Genomic DNA, 19,412 nt, shown 5'->3' on the forward strand with positions numbered 1-19,412 from the left:
CGTATTTCCATAATCATCTGTTTTTTAACTGCTCTCAAACCCTGTAAATGCGCAAGTCAATGTTCTGGAGGCCCCTCCATTTTTTTTTTCCATAATATTTTGGATTACATTTTCGCATTTACAACATTATTAAGCGCAGCACATCTTCGCAACCGAATAAACGGTACATAATTTCCAGTGTTAATTTCCCCACTTAAAATACAGTTAGAGTGTGGCTTCATCTCATTAAAGATCATTGTCCCCAGTAGACGGTTGAGTTTAAGAAGGATTCTCACTGTTCCACACCTGCTGCTCAGGTTGCTACGTGATAAAGGCTTGAATACAAACAGCCGACTTCGGCTTGCTGGACTGCAACTGATGAGCCTAGCCTAATTCAGAGGTGATTATGTAGTTTACTGGACCACTAAACCTCTTTAAGCTTGTAATTACTGCCTATTTGAGTAAAGAACATTCAAAAGCAATTCACTGCATCATGCCTGCCACAGCTGGAAGCAGCCTGCCAGCAGTCAGAGGGGACATTGAAATCTACAGAGACAGGGGATTCAAGCCCGGTTCGCAAGTATTAACATCGCCAGCCAAGTGTTTTCACATTCCTTCTCACCTTTCACTATTAAGTGCACTGTTAACCCCACGGCGGTTAGTAACGCGATGCAGGTGCATGTGGCAGCCAAAGAGTTAACGAAGGGCAGGGAGGGCAATGCATTAAAAAAAGAGGGGTTTAAAATAAAATAATAAATATATTTTAAACTGTTTGCTACTAAATGGCTTAAACTGACCAGAAGCTAGCAGAAAATATATATATATATATATATATATATATATATATATATATATATATATATATATATATTAAAAAAAAGCTAGTGATTTGTATATTATACATATAAAATGTTGGTATGCATATTTTCCACTGTACTGCATTACTTTAATATGAGACATTACATAATCTAAAATATTTATTTAGTTAGCCCACAGTGTGGAGCAAATCCTAAATCTTATTTTGCTGTAAACCAGATTTTAAGCCCTGGGATAAAGGCGCCATTGTCAGAAGTTTTTGCTGTATTTCAGCTTTTCCAAGTGTATATTGCGATATTCCCATGAATGTAAGCTGATGTATTTATTTTAATAAAAATGCAATAATTCATTAGCAAAGCATGCTGAAAACGAAAATATTACATCGGAGAAACCCCTTGTGTCTATGCTTTATGCTAGTTTTACATGATTACAAGGTGAACAGTAATGTACAAGCATATATACAATGTGACACAACAAATTTGACGTGACCGGCGGAATCCACACACACTCCATTGCCTTGTGGTCATAACGTACCTCATAAATTGCCGTTACACTCCCACATATCCAATCACCACTAAAACACCAAAGTCGCAAAGTACAGCAATTATTCACATTATGCATAATTTATAAAACCCCTGCCAATTCAACTCGCACACTCGGTTTTGAACAGTTAGCCCAGGTTTGAGACTCAGACTTGAAAGAATCATGTTATACAGCAGAACAGCCATGAGTAAACCCTCGATGGTGTCATGTTTGCTAAATTTGCTCCAGAAGAACAACATAATTTATAGTTTCCACAAAGTACAGCTAATGTGTTTAAAAGAGAACTCCTACCAATTATTTTATTACCAGAATAGAAATAAAAATATTGTGGCATTTTTTTTTTTAAAGCGGTTCTAGTTTTTGCATACTATAATGTTTTTAGGCAGCTGCTATCTTAGCCCAGTGTAAGTCTTAGACTGGGCTAAGACAAAAACACTGACTCCTTATCATACTGTCTGCTGTAAACAATACAGTGGTTTATTGTTAATCACCCAGTCGGACATTGACTAATGAAAGTCTATGGAGTAATGTAATGCATTAGCATTGCCGTAAAGCATTAGCTCAGTGTGGTGTTTGAGCAGGAAATGTCATCCAAAGTATCACATGACTGACAACAATGGCAGCCTACATGGCTGCAGATAAAAAAAAAGTTTAACACAGCAAAATGAGATCAAATTAGCAATGTATTTTATGGTCAAGGAGAGAAATATTTTTTAATCGAACAGTCTCTTGAAGACATCAGTTTCTTAACCACATTTACTGTATTTATGTCTTCTACAAGGAATATTAGTTGATAGTTTGTACTCTCAAATCTTAGGAAGACAATAATATATGAAATAAACTACATGTCCTTGTACAATTTCACCAACTATCCCAAGTCCCACAATATCCCTTTTATCGCAACGATCTGTCATATGCTTTAAACGAAAGTTAGAACCCTAAATACTATTTCATTAGTGTTCTGGAACTGAATAACACCTGTCTGCTTTCTAACATGATAATGTCTCCTCTGCTACAATAGAGCAATTATTCATTATTAGTCATAATAAAAAATTTGTAAAAGTTACCACTCTACTTGTGTCCAGACTGAAACAAAAGAGGTTTTGGCATGAAATAATGTAATAATGCTATATTCTAATTTATTCTGCAAGTCAAACAGTTAATAAAGATGAAGACACTGTAGGAAACTAGAAGAGCTCTATTTGGTAAGTTTAGTGTCTAAACATCATTAGGAAATTGGCTCAAAAGGACACTTGACAAGCGCTGGTTCATCACAGATACAAAATATTCAAAAGTCAATACAAATACATATATCTGGAGATCTAATACAAATTCAAGTTAAGACGTTTAAATTCATTTCATTGATACTTTTATAACCTCAAAACGCAATCAGTGTGTATATTGTACTACTAGTCAAGGTGTGTATGCATGTATGCATATTTACACTACCGTTCAAAAGTTTGGGGTCACTTAGACATTTTGTCTACAAATAACATCAAATGGATCAGAAATACAGTGTAGACATTGTTAATGTCAATGACTTTTGTAGCTGGAAATTTTTAATGTAATATCCTTATATTCAGGCATAAAGAGGCCCTTTATCATCTCCATCACTCCAATGGCACATTGTGTTGGCTGATCCAAATTTAAGTTTAGAAGACTAATTGAACATTCTAAAACCCTTTTGCTAGAAATGTCCTTGTTTTCCATGAAAACAGATAAGTGACGCAAACTTTTGAACCTTAGTGCCAATTTTCTGCTCCACAAAGCAAACAAATTTGTGACTACTTAAACCCTATATGTTAAATTATTTAAAAAATGAAGCAATTAGACCATCAGCCCAAATAATTAAGGGAATCCCTTGTACTAGTTTTTACGGTGAAAGATTTTAATAAATCACTCACATATACTCCTGTTTAATCTGCTAGCTATTCTGTATTCTAAATACCCATAATTTTAATGGTTTCTAATCCTCACTGGATATTTCTGAGTAAACCCATTTTAAGATTATGGGATACACACCAGTAAATCAAAACAGAGCATCTGATTTATACAATGAGAATAATTCTTCCAATTTATTATGATATTAACATTCCATATTTTTCCAGTGTACACTGCACCCCTTTGAGCGCTTAGTACCAAAAGTGCTGAAAGCTATGAAAATAATAACAAATATATTACAATATAGAATAAGATAATTATAAACGATGTCACTAGGTTTTTTTGATTTTAGTTTAAACTATAAGCAACATTTTTTTTTCTTGCTGAACACACAATGCACATATGACTATTAAAAAGTCATAAAAATATCAGCGAGCCGAAGTTCATGTGGATATTATTCTGCACATAAACCCTTCAGATACGACTGTTCCAATTAAATAAAAATTTAAATCTAATGACACAAATGATGGGCTTTACAAGCAAGGGAATAAAATACTATTTAATAACTTCACTTACTGTAACAACAAAGAATAACTAGATCTTAACAGATGAAGTCTTTTTTTTTCTTTGTGCATAAATTACAACGGGGAGTTTTCAAACAACAATTGTTGAAATATATGAAAATGGATCATCTCGGGGGTCTCATTTTATAAACAAGTGGAGCTGAAATAAACCATGCTGGAATAATTACAATATGGTAGTTACCTTTTGATTTGGTTCTAAGATGCTGTTTTCCCATGGTTGGAAATTAGCTTAACCCCCCAGGCTGCCAACCATGGAATTAAAAGCTCTGCATCCCATGTAAAAGCAGTTTTGATGTTTTATAAAATTGGCATTAAGGCTATGCTTTAAGTGGCCCTGATAAACTTATGTAGGGGTCCTTTCTTTGACGCAATTGAAAGACAAATTAAACCCCTGCTGTAACCCTCTCCCCCAACAACAAAAAAGTTCTTGATGAGTTTTCACCATTGTAATTACAAAAGAATAGTAATCTTTGTTTAGGTATCAATTATACTTATCTTTACTTGCTCTGGAAGTTAATCTTGGGTAAAATACACAGATAAAAAAAGAGGACAAAAAGAAAAAAAGGAACAGATTGCATCGCTAAGCAAACAACAGAATGAAATTGACATGCAGTATTTAAAAAAAATGATATCCCCATGTCCCAGACCAAATTAGTGAGCAAGTAAAATATATTATAGACATATTATCCATTTATGTTATATTACTGCCAGAATTTTTTTTTTTAAACTCTAGAAATTTACACATATGGTTCCCATTACAAGGAAACAATGTTCTTTGAACCCTATTTTCGGCAGCGAATTGGTTAATGGCTTGTCGACCAAAGATGGCAGCTCATGATTAATGGTTTACATACTCCTTGGCTCTACAGCATTGAGGCCTGAGGTCTGATCTGACAAACATCCCCTTCGTCTGCAGCCAATCAGCAGATGTAAGCACATAGGCCCTGTCAGGTTGACATATCATTTCTGCGACAGTGTCAGCGAGTATTAATGTTCAATTATCTGTCCTAGAAATAACCCTCGCCTTTATGCATTGTGTTGCTGCGCACGTGGCACAGCGGTAATCCGAGCGACAAGGGCACAAATGCCCGCAATAGCCGAGTAGCTGTGAGCCGACATTCCAACATTAGGATGACATTGCCTCGCGGTCTTGAATGGAGGACTTTTATTTGTCTTTCACTTTTAGGAAATCATGTTTGGACCGCCCTGGAGACTTCCTCCGACTCTCTTCTCCATGTTTACATGTCAATAACTGTTACGTGTTGATCTCTCGAGGGAACTTCTTTTTTAAGTCTCTATGTAATTTAAACTATCATTATTAAAACTAATGCTTGGGGATATTGAGGTTCCAGGGCTTGTTTATTGACCTGCTGATGTACACAAAAACATAAGACATCCTTAACAATACCAAACATGTTTTCCATAAGATGGAGCAGATGAGAAGTACGTAGGTCAACAACAATGAAAGCTATAAGATCGCATACAGAAATTACATAAAATACCACTATTATTATTATTTACTCACATAGCTTTCCGAGAAACTCCTAAAGGGAAAATGTTCTTTTACCTACGGTGACGCATCACTTCCAGATATTCCTGGCTAGCGAAATGTAACTGCGGATTACTCAGATGTCAAAGAAAGACTATCAGCTCAAAGATAAAGTACTGACTCGCAAACTTTGTTTATTTGTCTAACCTCCTTTTCACAACATTAGTCTTTTGGGTTGAAATAATGTGTGGGTCATTAATTGAGATAGTCTTGTCTTTTGCTGTTTACTTTAAGGTAAACTAAACATCATCAATCTATTTCCATTTTAAACAACTCCACAACATCACAAAAAAAGATATACGTTCATGCAAGTTTAACAAGCTTTTTCTCCTGGCTCCACACAACTTGGTCTCCCTTATGTTTTTTTTTTGCATTTCAGAGACAAAATCACTCTCAAAATGTATGTTTTAACATTTATAGGTCAGCTTTTACTTTCGGCTAAATATATACCTCTTGCTATATGAACTTAAAGCTTGTAGTCTTCATAAATGTTCTGTTAAGGTCCATAGGATGAGTTATTTTAGGTTTTTGCTACATTTCCACCAGACAGGGGTGCTATATTTCTTGGCGCTTCACGTGCTATTTCTGAACAGGAAGCTGACCGAAAGTGTAACAGGAAGTACAAATGTATTCACCCAGTTGCCCGAAACACAGCAACGTTATTTTTATTTAAGTAGCCCCTACTTATCCATCAGCATTGTATAGCTGGGTTCCATGCGTTTATTTTTTAAACTTAATATTTTATTCGGTTGGGACACAAGGACTCTGGAGCACAGTAAAATACCAGCAACACTGATGTGTTTTTATAATATTCAAAAACAGGTGTTAAAGATCATGTTTTCTCTTTGCCTTAGACCACCATTTGACGTGGTGTTTCATGTAGCCGGATGGAATGGATGTCATTTAATGCCATTCTTTTTCCCCTTTAGATGACTTCCACAAGTGACCTCCTTACATGGAATCCCTGGGGCCTGTCATTCTTGTAATTGATGATGTTTTCAAGGGAAGGTGTAGGTTCGGGGCACATTAGGTCTCAATAAAAGCTAAACTGAGTGATTTGACTCAGCTATGCTTCATATCCATGACTTCCCCTACAAAATGCTTCTCAATACTAATGAGAAATAAGAAAGAATTCACCACCAAGGTAATCCAGATAATCCTATGGAAATTTTGTTAAATTATTCTTTTCAAAATGTATTAATTTGTTCAATATGTTTGTGATTTATTTTTTGTTGCTGATCATGTTCTAAACTGAACTTTCTTCTTTTTAATACTCAACATTATCCAGTTATTATTATTATTTATTATATTGTTTGTATAGTGCCAACAATTTACACAGCTCTTCTTACAATACATATATTCAAGGGATATGACAGAATTAGAATCGACAAACTAAGACAAACCTATACATTAGGCAAAGAGACCCTGCTCGAAGGTTTACAATCTATGGGGTTTTTATACATTTTCCGTGTCAGATTTTTCACAGATGGCAGCTATTTTTCTTAAATAAAAAAGTATAATGTGTATTTTTGTGACAGTGTTGAGCACTCTCTCTATTCCTAATGCAAACTGGAAGGGGGGAAATAAGGCTCCCTGCCAAGTCAGTGACAGCATGATATGTCTGCTCCAGCATACTATGGGTGACTAGTGAGCTGACATCCTGGGGACCAAGCACAGAGCAACTGATGTCTTGTGATTTACAAACATCCTATGACTCTTGATGGTCAAACAAAATACATGACGTAATTAAAAAGGCACCACAGTTAGCTGGCTCTGCATAATGCAAAGTTCAACAAATGGGGTGAATTCCAAGAACTCTCATTGTTTTAACTATGCACTATACAGGGTTATCCAAGCTCTATCGGCAAGAGAAGTTCTCCGCTATTAGCCCTTTGTAATGTATAGTATTATCAGGCAGTTGAAATGGTGAACTCTACTCCAAATTCTCGCTTTAGTGACCAAATATGAGAATATGACAAAAGAAACCAGCATCACTGTATGTTGTCATCATAGCAATAAAGCAAACGACAGGGTTCTGTCATCACTCTGTTCTGTTTTACACCACACAGTCCTGACAGCCTTCTCCACCACCAATCATAGACATATATATCTTGAATACGTTCTGTCATCATGGTCCTACTGCATCATTGAAGAGCCACTACCATCATGCTACAGAAAAGTAGTCCATTGCTTTACACTCGGCTAAGAAACGTGAAGCATCTTCTTGTAATAAAATTTGCAACTAGTTTTATCAAGAACATTTATGATCTTAAATTTGCAGAAATTGTCCGACTTGAGAGTGGTTTGAAACCCAATTGAGTGTGAACCAAAATATCATAAAATATAATTATTTAAATTGTTATAAAAGCTCGCCAGGATCTGCAGGGGTACAATTTGCAGTGGTTATTGTTCATTTGGTTTCTAAAGTATTAATTCATGGTTACTCAAACCTCTTTATTTATTTTAGCACAATGGAGATCATTAAAAATACAACATTGTTCTTATACCACTCCATGTGGTATGCACCATAGAAAGAAGTGGTTAACAGCTAAAACTCTAGAGACCATGATCTGAAATGCCAGAGCCTATAGTACTGCATTAGTTTATTACTAGTTTGGATAAATATCTTAAAGGGAAATAGTCACCTTAACAGTACTTACTGTGAGTATCGAACATATACGATGATGTACAAGTGATAGAAAGTGAAAGCAAGTATGCAGATCAATTCCTGAACAACTTGGTTTGCATAAATTGTTCATTAAATATAGCAACCCTACTATACTATTGGACAATGCAAACTTAACATACACAACAGTAAATACACAGTTCATTTGAAACGCAAAGGCATGTTCCATTTAATGTTCCATTCTACAACTATGTTCCTATGCAAACAAACTATTAGTCATTTAAAGCTCATTAACTATTTATCGATATCTGTCTTGCATTCACCTGGGAACTTTTATAGTAAATTACATGCCCACAGCTGCAAAAGGGGCATTCACCCTTTCAACAGACAAAATATGTTTTAACAGGCTATATGAGGGTGATTCTTCTGAGCAGCATTCTTCCAATGTGAAAACACAGAGGTATTAGAAAATTAAAAATACTGATACCCTCTGTATGTCCTGGAGGATGCTGAATGGTTTATACTGAAATGATCTTGTTAGTAATATAATAAAATGTAATCAAAGGGGGTAACATCAGTGGCATATTCTGTCCTATGTTGACCTCCAAGTACTGGGGTCAGCACCTCTTGGGCGACCAAGCTTCCTGTAGCCCATTGTTTCATAAGCCGGTTAAATCATTGATCTCCCCAACCGGCCCATCAACACTATGAAGTACTCAGAGCCTCCATAGTTCATACCCTGACACTCAGTATTAAGTGAGTGATGGCTTGGAGGGAACCACTGGTGGCGCTGCCCTAGCTCAGGTCTAGGGCAAAGGTAAATATGTTACTGATATAAAGAATTACATCTGAAAACCACTGTGTGCTGGATGCCTTCTGTTCGAATCATAGTTTATTGTGATTTCTGTAAATAAAGTGAAATCTGATTATCTAGAAAAATCTGTAACATCTTTTACACTCAATGGGGAAGCCACAGTTCATTATGAATGATCGCAATTAGCAACTATAGAGTCGCAGCCTATGAAACATATCTTTTCAATTGATTTTTAGCAAAAACAAATAAACATAACAGAACAAATGTTCTCAACAACATTCCGGCACAGATCTTGAATCCAGGGAACGTTCAAATCACAACACACTAATCCTGTAGGCTGCTAATTATTTTCTGTGCTACAATATTGCAGAATATTTCTTGGCCGGCACGGTAAGATGGCTCCAATGCATTAATACTTAAATGCTCGTATGCATCGCATCTGTCATTCTGTCCTGCGGTATATGAGGCACATCCAAGACTCTGCAAAGCCTATTGATTTTTTTCTTGCATTTGCTTTACTTAACCATTGAGAAATACATGAGCCCATAAAGGGGGTAACTGTCAATTATCGTTTGTACAAAAGACATTGTTTTTGTTCCGACTCTGGTAAATATTTCCCAGGATATACAATGTGCATGCCATGTAACTATGAATTATAAAAGGGTTCACACCTGTTTCTCCTAGCTAACTGCTGCACCGAGGTATGCTATAATGTGCTTAAAGACTGAATAAATATGAACGCATTATTACATCTGTGTGCACAGGGTGGTAAATTAGATCCTAATTACATTAAGCAGGGAGGCTGCTTCCCAGCTTAAATTTTACATGAGCACTCTGTACAAATCGAAAAAGTACTTCTGTGGTTTCTTTACGAGCTGGTGATTATAGCAACTTCCTATGTGGTCACTAAATATTCTGTTTACAAATAAACGAAGAAGCTTTGAGCCAACTTGCCTGGGTAATAATCCGTTATTCCATCTAATTTTATTTTTTTCTTTAGCAGGCCCTCATCGCACAAGCATGGCAACAATCAGGAGCCCTGGTTTCTACTAATTACTCTATCACATAATTTCACAAATTGTCTTTTCACAGGGGAGCCAACTGCAAAACAGGCTCGCGGTGGGATTTCGAGCAGCGGCTTTAATTTACTACTGGTTTTCTTGTTAAATTAAACAAGAAAGAAGTGAAAAAAAAATACTACTAAATGAGGCGGACGATTGTAGATCCTACTCACACCATTCAAACAAAGGAATCAGTGACAGTGTGTATCTTTACAAAGGTTCTCTTAAATCTCGAAACACTTTTGCTTTGTTTGTGCACAAGGTGGGGAAAAAAGCCAAAACGCAAATAACATTTAAACAGGGTAAGCAGTGGGTAAAGAAAACTTTTCTGCTCGTTTCCACCTTGACTTGCTAAACAGTTAAACTTTAAGGACGTTGGTTGGAATCAGGAAGAGAGTGTTTTTGAAAATTACCATTAATCACATTTGCGCCAGATAACGTTCTTGTGTAATTAGGTGGATATTGCCATATTTAGGAAGATTATAGGGTTTAGACTTAAATTAAAAGCCCTCAAGAGTATTGGCGAGCTTTCGATTTCAGGGTGAGATTTAGCTATGTTAATGTAATATTTTAGGCAGTAGAACCTTATCCCTGGAGCAGTATTTTTTCTATCATATAAAAAAAGCATATTCTGATCGATAAAATGTATCAATCTATCAAGACTCACAAGCTAGAACACAACTCTTAACGTGGCATCAGTGGCATTGAAGGATGAAGGAAGATAGTCCTCAACGGAGTAATTTTCCAGGGACTGTCACAGTAACGTTCCTTCAAGCTAAGGCGGAAAAGGCCCTCTCCCGCGGAACAATATTGATATTCTATACACGGCAGTTTTAGATGGGTTTATTAGAAAAGCTGCATAGCTATGTCAGCATGCCATCATTTAGAACACTTTGTACATGTGCACACACTAGGCCAGGAGCTGGTTCTATGGCATTCTCTTTTGCTGATCCATCAAGCTGATGCCTACTATGGGTGTAATAACTGATCTTCCCATTGATAAGTGCAACAACATTCTTATCTGGCAATTCTTCCTCTTTAAGGCAAAAAACTTTGTTAGACAAGAATATCTTTCTAAATGTAGGCTCAGCAATGTGTATGGGTTGTTTGCATAAGTTTGAACTACAAGGGAAAGTTTCATTTCTTGAGGAATGCAAAAGAAAAATGTATTTTTTTTTTAAATAGCGCCAAACTTTTAGGGTGCGGCCTATAATTCCTGTATGTTTTGTGGAGGTGTGTGAGTCCCACCACATAATGCAGGTAAAGTCCACGTGTGATATCACTGTCACAGTCTGTCCCTATGTAATCTTTTTTAAATATTAATTTTAATATATGTAGTGTTTCTCGTTATTGTATTCTTTAATGCGTACAGAAGAATTCATATAAAAAGACACAACCGTGCACACATCTGCTGAGATGTTTACAGCTTGTTCTAGTGATGTTACAATAAAGTACACACATTCCTACCAAGGTCCTGGGTTTACAGAATCAGTTACTATGGAAAATAGCAGCAGAATGTGCCTGAACTGGGAAAGCTCTATTGAAATAAGCCGCAGAAAAATTATCAAAGGGTTTCCTTATGGCTTTGGAAAGAGGATACCAAAAATAATAAAACATAATGTGGCATGACATGAAAGTGCACAGATTTGCATTTTGCATGGTTTTAATCATACTACGTTGGAAATCAGGTAGTGTCAATTAAGAGCTCTGCATAATGTATAGTTATTTGAAACTCTCCCCTGATCGACTAAGTAATAGTGACAAATGGGGAGAGAATTTCATGGCGGCTAAGAAGACCTGAATTTAACCTCACAGGGCATTAAGAGGCAGGAAATGAGTAACCTGAAGGTCATTGTTACTATTAGGGATTGTTCTGTGCCAGTTTTGAAGTCTTTTAGCAGTCACTATACAAGTCAGGTATCACCTTTTCAATAGAAGGCGCTGCATCGGCTATGTTTTAATATTCTTAGTCCTGGAGATAAAAAAAGACAAACATATGTAGTGCAGGAGCTGGATGGTTGGACCATTACACGTAGTGCATTCCAGCTCGTTCAAAAAGCCTTGTAAATCCAGCTCGTGTTGTTGTACAAGCATTCTGTGTTATATGCACACAGAATTTGTATTATTAATTTTTTAAAATCTGAACTTTATAAAGCATGTCCTGACCTTTTATTTTAAAAAGATGAAAGATCTTAGGCTACGTTGTTGGACTGTGTAGTTAATATCAAGTTTTCAAAAAAAATACAAAATTGCGGAATAATGTAGATAATACGAGTTTGACATTGAGAAGATTATGTATTATACAATCATCAGATATATTAATATAGAACAGTGTATAGTGCTGTGGAATGTAAGGTAACTAGATAAATACATTTTATAATAATAATGATAATAATAATAACATATATAAAAATCGTATTATACAATTTATTACATTGTATTCTATTATATGCATTGCTTTGTATTCTGTGAAAATAAAGAAATACATTTAATAGAACTAGAAGGAATAATATCACAGGGACGAAATAGTTCTGGCACATAGAATTAGCAAATGCTACATATGATCAATTCGAAATTACAGAAATATTAATTAATATTAATAGAAATCCACGTACACTAATAAAATCTCTAAATAAATAAATAGTTTTATAGCCAAAATTTTGTTTGATAGCTGGCACGTGTTTTATGAAAGAACCATTTGTTCTGCGCTATGCACATGCAGTATCTTCGTAATTGAATCAGTAATACCTGACAAGACAATGAGCTACTCAAAACCAATTCAAACAATGAACTATGCTTTAGTAGCCACTGGGGAAAGCACAGGAAGAAATTATTACACATTGTCGATTTCCTTTTGAACGTAAGAAAATAGAGACATAACATGCACCATGAGGTTAAATAAACAGCTGTATATCTGCGATACTTGTGATCATACAAGCATACTTTACTTCTCTCTATGTACATATATATATATATATATATGTGTGTGTGTGTGTGTGAATATACTTTAACATTTTTTTCACATTCCTGCGTATTTTGATAATTTAACAAGTATTTGTTACTATGCTTTTTTGAATTTTTTGCTTTCTGTCTGCAAATGGATCACATTACTGGAATTCAATAAGGCTTAAACATATAAAGGGGCAGGCGTTGACAGGCCAATAAGTATAAAATTCATATAGGATACTTGACTCTGACAACGAAGGACGTATACCAAGTAAGTTTGATTTAATCAGTGATTAAAAATGGAACATGGAAACTTAAGAAACAAACCTTACTTAAATTACAAGTAAAGTTTGTTATACAATTTGAAAAGTTAATGGCTCTTTAATTTACTGCTGATGTTTACATGCTAATTATAATAAAATTAATAAAAACATTATATTTTTTTCCATGGACGTTGCCCCAAATTATGTGATTGTAGCAAAATGTCTCAATTTTCTCCTTGATAAATACACTTTTTATCACTTACTGAAATCTAAGAGCCCATTTTTTAATGTTGGTCTCTAACCCATACATTTTCATTTCTATTATTGTTTGATATTTTAAAATTAAAAAAATACTAATAATATGAATTTCTCTTAATTTAATTTGTGTAACTTGTATTAGAACTTACTGTTAAATGTTGAAATAGCCAGGCCCTCATGATGTTCGTGGCTACTTTAGGAAAGATACCCCGCTTTTTATGACGTTTTTTGTCCTTGTCTGGGTCATCATCATCTCCTGTGCTGGGTGAGGCTACACTGTTATCCAAACCATCACCTAGAAAAACACAAATAATAATCTTGATGAAAATTAAAGTTCTTGAAAAACACTTGTCGGTTATATATTTGCAAGTATAAAAAAGAGAGTTGGTTTTAGACTTTAATGCATATAATAGGTTTTCCTCTTTAGAACCTTTATCATTTTATGGAGGGATTTTCTGTCTTAAAACAGTATTATACCAGGTTAGGTTATTGTTAGTACATGTTGTTGAAGACTGTATCACCAGTTCCCAAGCAGTAATAGCTCTTAGTTGGCATGGGTGCCCCTGAATCTTCACAAAAGCAACCTTTCACATATGAGTAGTGATGTCGTCTCATTTTTTGTGATTTGTTTGCGATTAGTTGAAGAGACACCATTGTTAACCTATTTAGCTTTTCTATTAGCTAGAAAACGAGGTTTAATATACCGGTAATAACAAAGATTTTGAAACCTCGACAAGCATGGAATGGTTTTTGAGATACTGCACCCTTCCTATGCCCACGTGCATAAGGGTGTTTTACGGACATTTGGTACCCTTTCCACATAAGAGGAAATGTTCAGTAGACGTGAGTCCATTATTTACAAGAAATGTTAATAATCAGTTATTGCATTTTGGTTACACTTTAATATTTAATTCCTGCAAAGCTCAAAACATCTACAATTATGGTAGACTATAAGGAGATAAGCAAGTAATAGGGTCAAGCTTTGTTGGTATTTTTTTGTAGTCCTACAACCACCCCCTGCATAATTAAACGCTCTAAAAGTACTGAAATTATTGAAATGTATCCCAAATTTCCACTTCCTCTGAATGTGCAAGCAGCCGGTGTCCATGAGAACAGATCTGTTTCTCAAGCATCGTAGAAAGTCGGTGCTGCTTACTTGGCTGGAGAATGCAAGTTTACGATATGATTTAGGGCTCTGCTATTGGATGTGTATACCTTATCATGCAATGTTTACACTGGGGAAAAAAAGCTGAATTCGAGCTTTTGTTGATATATCTGGGACGTTGGTGTACTAGCTGATGAATTTAACCCTTTGAATATTGATGGGATAAAGTCACACCACAATTTATTCTGCAATATTTGAACTGTCCCCCTTAAGGGTCATTAAGTTAAAAATCCACCTAATATCTGAGTATGCTACAGATAAAGATAATATATGTCTAATTAAAGCGTATTTCATTTGTACAGCAAAAGGTAATATGAAATAAATATTTTAGTGCTAATTTTATAAAGAGAAAGTGCTGTAGGTTTAAGGCTCCAGTGACCTATTTCATCTTAAAAGAATTGCTTGTACAGTCACAGGTCGCAAAAAACCTGTGCCTGTATCTTCCTATTTTTTTGTGTAAACCATGAAAATCTAAACCTGCATCAAAGAGGCATGCTCCGAGAACCAGACCATCTGCATTTAAAATTTCAATGAGCCAATCTGCTTTATATGCTAAAGAGGCACCGTTTGAAAAGCAATATACATTTGTTGATTAAACAGCAGTCACTTTGAATTCACTTGGACTTTTTGGGGGGTATAACCTTATTTCCCGTCCCATTTTTTCAACCATAACTTCTACTTTGTAAAAAAAAAATGCAAAAAATATATATACAAGGCAGCATCCACTCTACTTAACATTAAACAAAAATAAAGTTAATTGATTATTTATGGAAATACCTACTACAATCCAACGGAGATGACTTTTTATCCAGCTTTTCGCATCAATAGATAATCAAGGCCTTAAAACAGTCTCGGCTTCCCATTACCTCGGGCAAAAGAATTTCTGAAAGCATATGCCTTAAGGGCACCTGAATTATATACTCCATTAGGAGAGGAAGGCCTCTCTCGGCATTCCATGTATAACACTCACCAGAACCCTTCCTGTTTATTTCTGCCGTATGAAAGCAGAAGCATTAGGAACAGAATTTTGTAAAGTGAAGACTTATGTAAATATAATGGAGAAAACTTTCAAGCCAGTGCCAGATCTCCTCCTTTCGATCCCTGGCAATGACCTATCACAAATAAAAGGTTTCTGTTACATCATTAGGTCAAGCCAAAAACAGCCCGGGCTTAATGCATAGTTTGTTCTTCCTACTGTTTTTAGGCAAATACAGCTACTTTACTCCCATCTGGGAGGGAAATTACACTGCTGAGCGGTAATCTAAGACAAGATTTTCATTGGAAGCAAATGCTTCCAATGTAGTGTAAATACTGATGCATGTTCAGAAAAGCCTAAAACAATAAACCTTGTTCCTATCCAACGTGAGTTAAAGAAACAGAGAAAAGAAAAGCAAACACCGAGGAGGAATATTTTGTCAAGGAATGTTTTGATAATCGCAGACAGTTAAATGTATGATGTAGACGCACCCTTATATTCGGCTACTTGGTCAGTTAAATGGCTGATCCTAGAAAAATGCAGAAATATGATTCCCTTTAAAAACTGGTTGGCTTGTTTAAAATATTATCATTATTGTTTAGATATGTTGGGGTTGTGGGAGTGTAGTTATCACTAAAATAACCTGGAGGTCTATGGATAAACCACATGGTAGTAGTGGTCAGACACAGCCACAAACTGCAGAGGAAAAAAAATTCTAAGGAGTGACTTCATTCTTAGACTTGACTTCCCCTGCTGCCAAACGAAGGCAAATTATGAAGGCAAACTGAAAAGGTGGAAATAATCATAAGAATGATTCCAGTCCATAAACAGGCTTACAGCCTCATTAGTATAGAAGTAGGCTCCACTGGGTGATTTCTGCTTGTTTTGCTGATGCCATGAGGAAATGCCATAGGGCAAGTTTGGCCAACCGCTAATGGTTTCTGACAGCTTCTTAGCAACTAGTGTAAGCCACGTTGTGGCGTTTGCTAGTGACAGAAACTGAAAATGTCATGTTATCTGCCCATGTGTCATGAAGCCCGTGTGGCAATTAACTAGTAGGCCAGTGACTGAGAGGCCAGAGGCTCTTAAAAATGGCCTGTGGCTATTCTGGGCTTTTTTTTTTTTCTTGCATTCTGCTTGCACATATGCAACATTACAATGCACAGACGTGCCTGGCTGTACCTTTGTCTGAGCCCTCAATGAGTGCGGTATACTCAGATCTCGTCTGTATAGAAGCTCTCTGTGTCTTTCACTTTAGGCACTGCATGACATTATCAGAGAAGTTAAAAGTAATTTGATTTGATATTTGATTGTTTGAAATAACACTTTAATTGGCAATACCTGATTTTTTTCAGTTTTTGAACGTTGCCTCCAAAAGGTGCTAGCTGTTTTTCTGCTTTCACAAATTAGTCTAAAAGAATTTAGGATCACTGAAGCAGACTCATTGCCTGTCAAACCGCTTGGAGCACAAGCATTCTGCACAGCAACGAGACACTGTTTAAAAAAGAACACCAAGCTCATAATGAGCACAAGTAGAGCTCCCTACTTCTGCTCCCACCTTATGAAACCCTTGCTCGGTGAGTCAATCTGTCAGACAGGGCCGTTTGCTCTTTCAACTAATATTTGAGAATCGCTTTTACTAAATTTTAGAAGCCTCGATCCAGTGCAAGTAGATAGGAATCCGTACTACAATTTCTGTATGGGCAATTCCTTTAGGGACCCTGGTCTATCCCTACGGAGTAAGGCAGGTGACCTATGGAACCCTCCCTTGCTGTCAGGGGGCTCAGATTTCAAACACGCTCAAATCAAACGTCCCATAGTTGCCTATTTAAGCACACCCAGGCATTTAGGACATGCTATCTTGTTCCTTTCAAGAAAGGATAAAGCAGCATTTATAGTATTCAAACCATTCAATGGGTCAAACTGGCCATGTCAGCAGGGGTCTCACACATGCAGGTCAAAGCTACCCCCTCCTCCTACAACCTTCCTTCCCACAGTCTAATGGCATTTACTGAAGAGGGAAGGGAGGGGGCAACAAACCTTTACAAATAAAAATTTCCAGGTCATGACAATTTTTTCCAGTATTTTCCTTATCGGTGGAAAGAATGAGATATGTATGCTAACAAGATTATCCAAGTGGTTTCTATGCAACAAGGCTTGATTTGGTACACAGTGTATAGTACAGGAATGTCTTTGCCTCTCATAAATTCGACAACTTATCTTCATTCTGAAACCGCAATTACAAACGTGCTCTAGAATTATCACTCTGCTTTATTCCCGGTGCATAAGAGCCTTCATTTTGTGCATGTCTTGTCATCACTACATAAAACTGTTCCATTGTGTATATGTCCTTGTTTATGGGACATATTTTTTTTATAAATTTTTAAATGTGTGTGTGTTTAATCATTCCTATACAACTGGTTTATTTTGTGTGTTCTTTTTATGCGTGCATGTGTATATGTGTGGTTTTTGAAGTATACATGTATGTTTGTGTTTGTTAAGACATGCGGGGGAAGGGTACACAGTTCTTTCAAAAAGCCCTTTTTGGTATAAACACCTAGAATGTGTCCTTTTTATCATTAACGGTCTCTGTTTGATTCATGCATGGCCTAATATAATAAATATTCGGAACACAATCCATATGCTAAAGTTGAAAAAGATAAACGCAGCAAAGTCAAGAGTTTAAGAAGACAGGATAAGTAGAGGGTTTAATACTTGGAATGAAAGTGCCATGCAGGAGCAATCCCTTAGAGGACTATTAACATGCTGAGGGCATTTTTAAAAGACATTGTAAAAGGAGCTTAAAACCAGTAAAGTGAAATGTGTTAAAGAGTTAAGTGGTACACAGTCATTTTCACCATCAAAAAGGGGCCCACCGTGGGGGGGGGGGCATGGCTTGGACCACGCACAGCTGCAGAGGCTCAATAAAGCACATATGACTACATAAACCTTGGTTTAATGGTCACTGCAAAACATAATGGACTGAACTAAGGCTAGCAAAAAAACCACGATAACAATAACAAATAAAAATTAACAAAAAAAATAAAAACTCATTCAAAAAAATCTGAAAAAAAGTTTGACAAAATAAAAATAAATATAAAAAATATAAAATAAAAATAATTTCTTGACTGTATGTAAAAATAGTCTCTACACATGACCTTACTTTATATTAAAATTAATGACATCACAGCATTGCCAAAAAGTGAGCAAATAACTGGGATTAACACACCACAGCAATAGGAGTGAAGTATACTTCTATACATATGGATATAATATTGTACTTTTTCTTCACAATTTTTATATAAAATATCTAAAAACATAACAAAACAAAAGTTCCGAGTTTAGTGGGAACTTTTATTTGTTTATTTATACATTGGCTGGTATCCCAGTTTAAATTGTTGTAAGCAAAATTTATGAGCAGTAATTTTCTTTCATAAAATCATACAACCATTACAATTACTGCAGCGGCTTTATCACTTGCCAATAGTAGCATTAATATATAAACCTTCATTATGTTATAAAGGAACTGTTTACAATGTACGCATTTGTCTTATAAAATTCCAATTGGTCATTAAGAAAACAGTCTATATTTTACACATTGGTTGAGGTAAATATTTTATACAAGGACTTGAATTATTGTTTGTTCTAAATTAATACCATGCGTGGATTTTTTTTGTAAAATTCTTCTATAAAAGGGCCAAATATCAGGGACATTGGTAGGTTCCAATTTACTAGCCCCGGGAATGTTTTAAACTTCAGGACTATAGGTAAAATCAATAAACAGAATAATAAATATAGAAATGTGTTGAAAAAAATAGCTCATCACAACTGTCTGCAAATAAAAAAATATTTAGGTACTGACGTCTACAATTCTGCAAAGTTTTTTGGATTTCTCTAATGTCTGTGCAAACAGATAGTTATGCCTTGTGTTATCCGGAAAATACAAATTTT

The 19,412-nt window shown here is 35.7% G+C and overlaps 1 protein-coding gene across 15 annotated transcripts in view; it reads right to left on the minus strand.

The window, feature by feature from the left end:
* Nucleotides 1-19,412, minus strand: part of LOC149303239 (homeobox protein Meis1-like) — an 83,966-nt gene that overhangs the window by 25,770 nt on the left and 38,784 nt on the right. For all 15 annotated transcript variants that reach the window (XM_089481661.1, XM_089481662.1, XM_089481659.1 and 12 more), the window contains one exon: nt 13,470-13,615. In XM_089481661.1, the coding sequence (XP_089337787.1) occupies nt 13,470-13,615 (146 nt within the window). The remainder of the gene's footprint in view (nt 1-13,469; nt 13,616-19,412) is intronic.

This window comes from Sceloporus occidentalis, unplaced genomic scaffold (genome assembly GCF_023333645.1).
Source record: "Sceloporus occidentalis isolate IW3139 unplaced genomic scaffold, rSceOcc1.0.p SCAF_15, whole genome shotgun sequence".
Classification (NCBI taxonomy): Eukaryota; Metazoa; Chordata; class Lepidosauria; order Squamata; family Phrynosomatidae; genus Sceloporus; species Sceloporus occidentalis.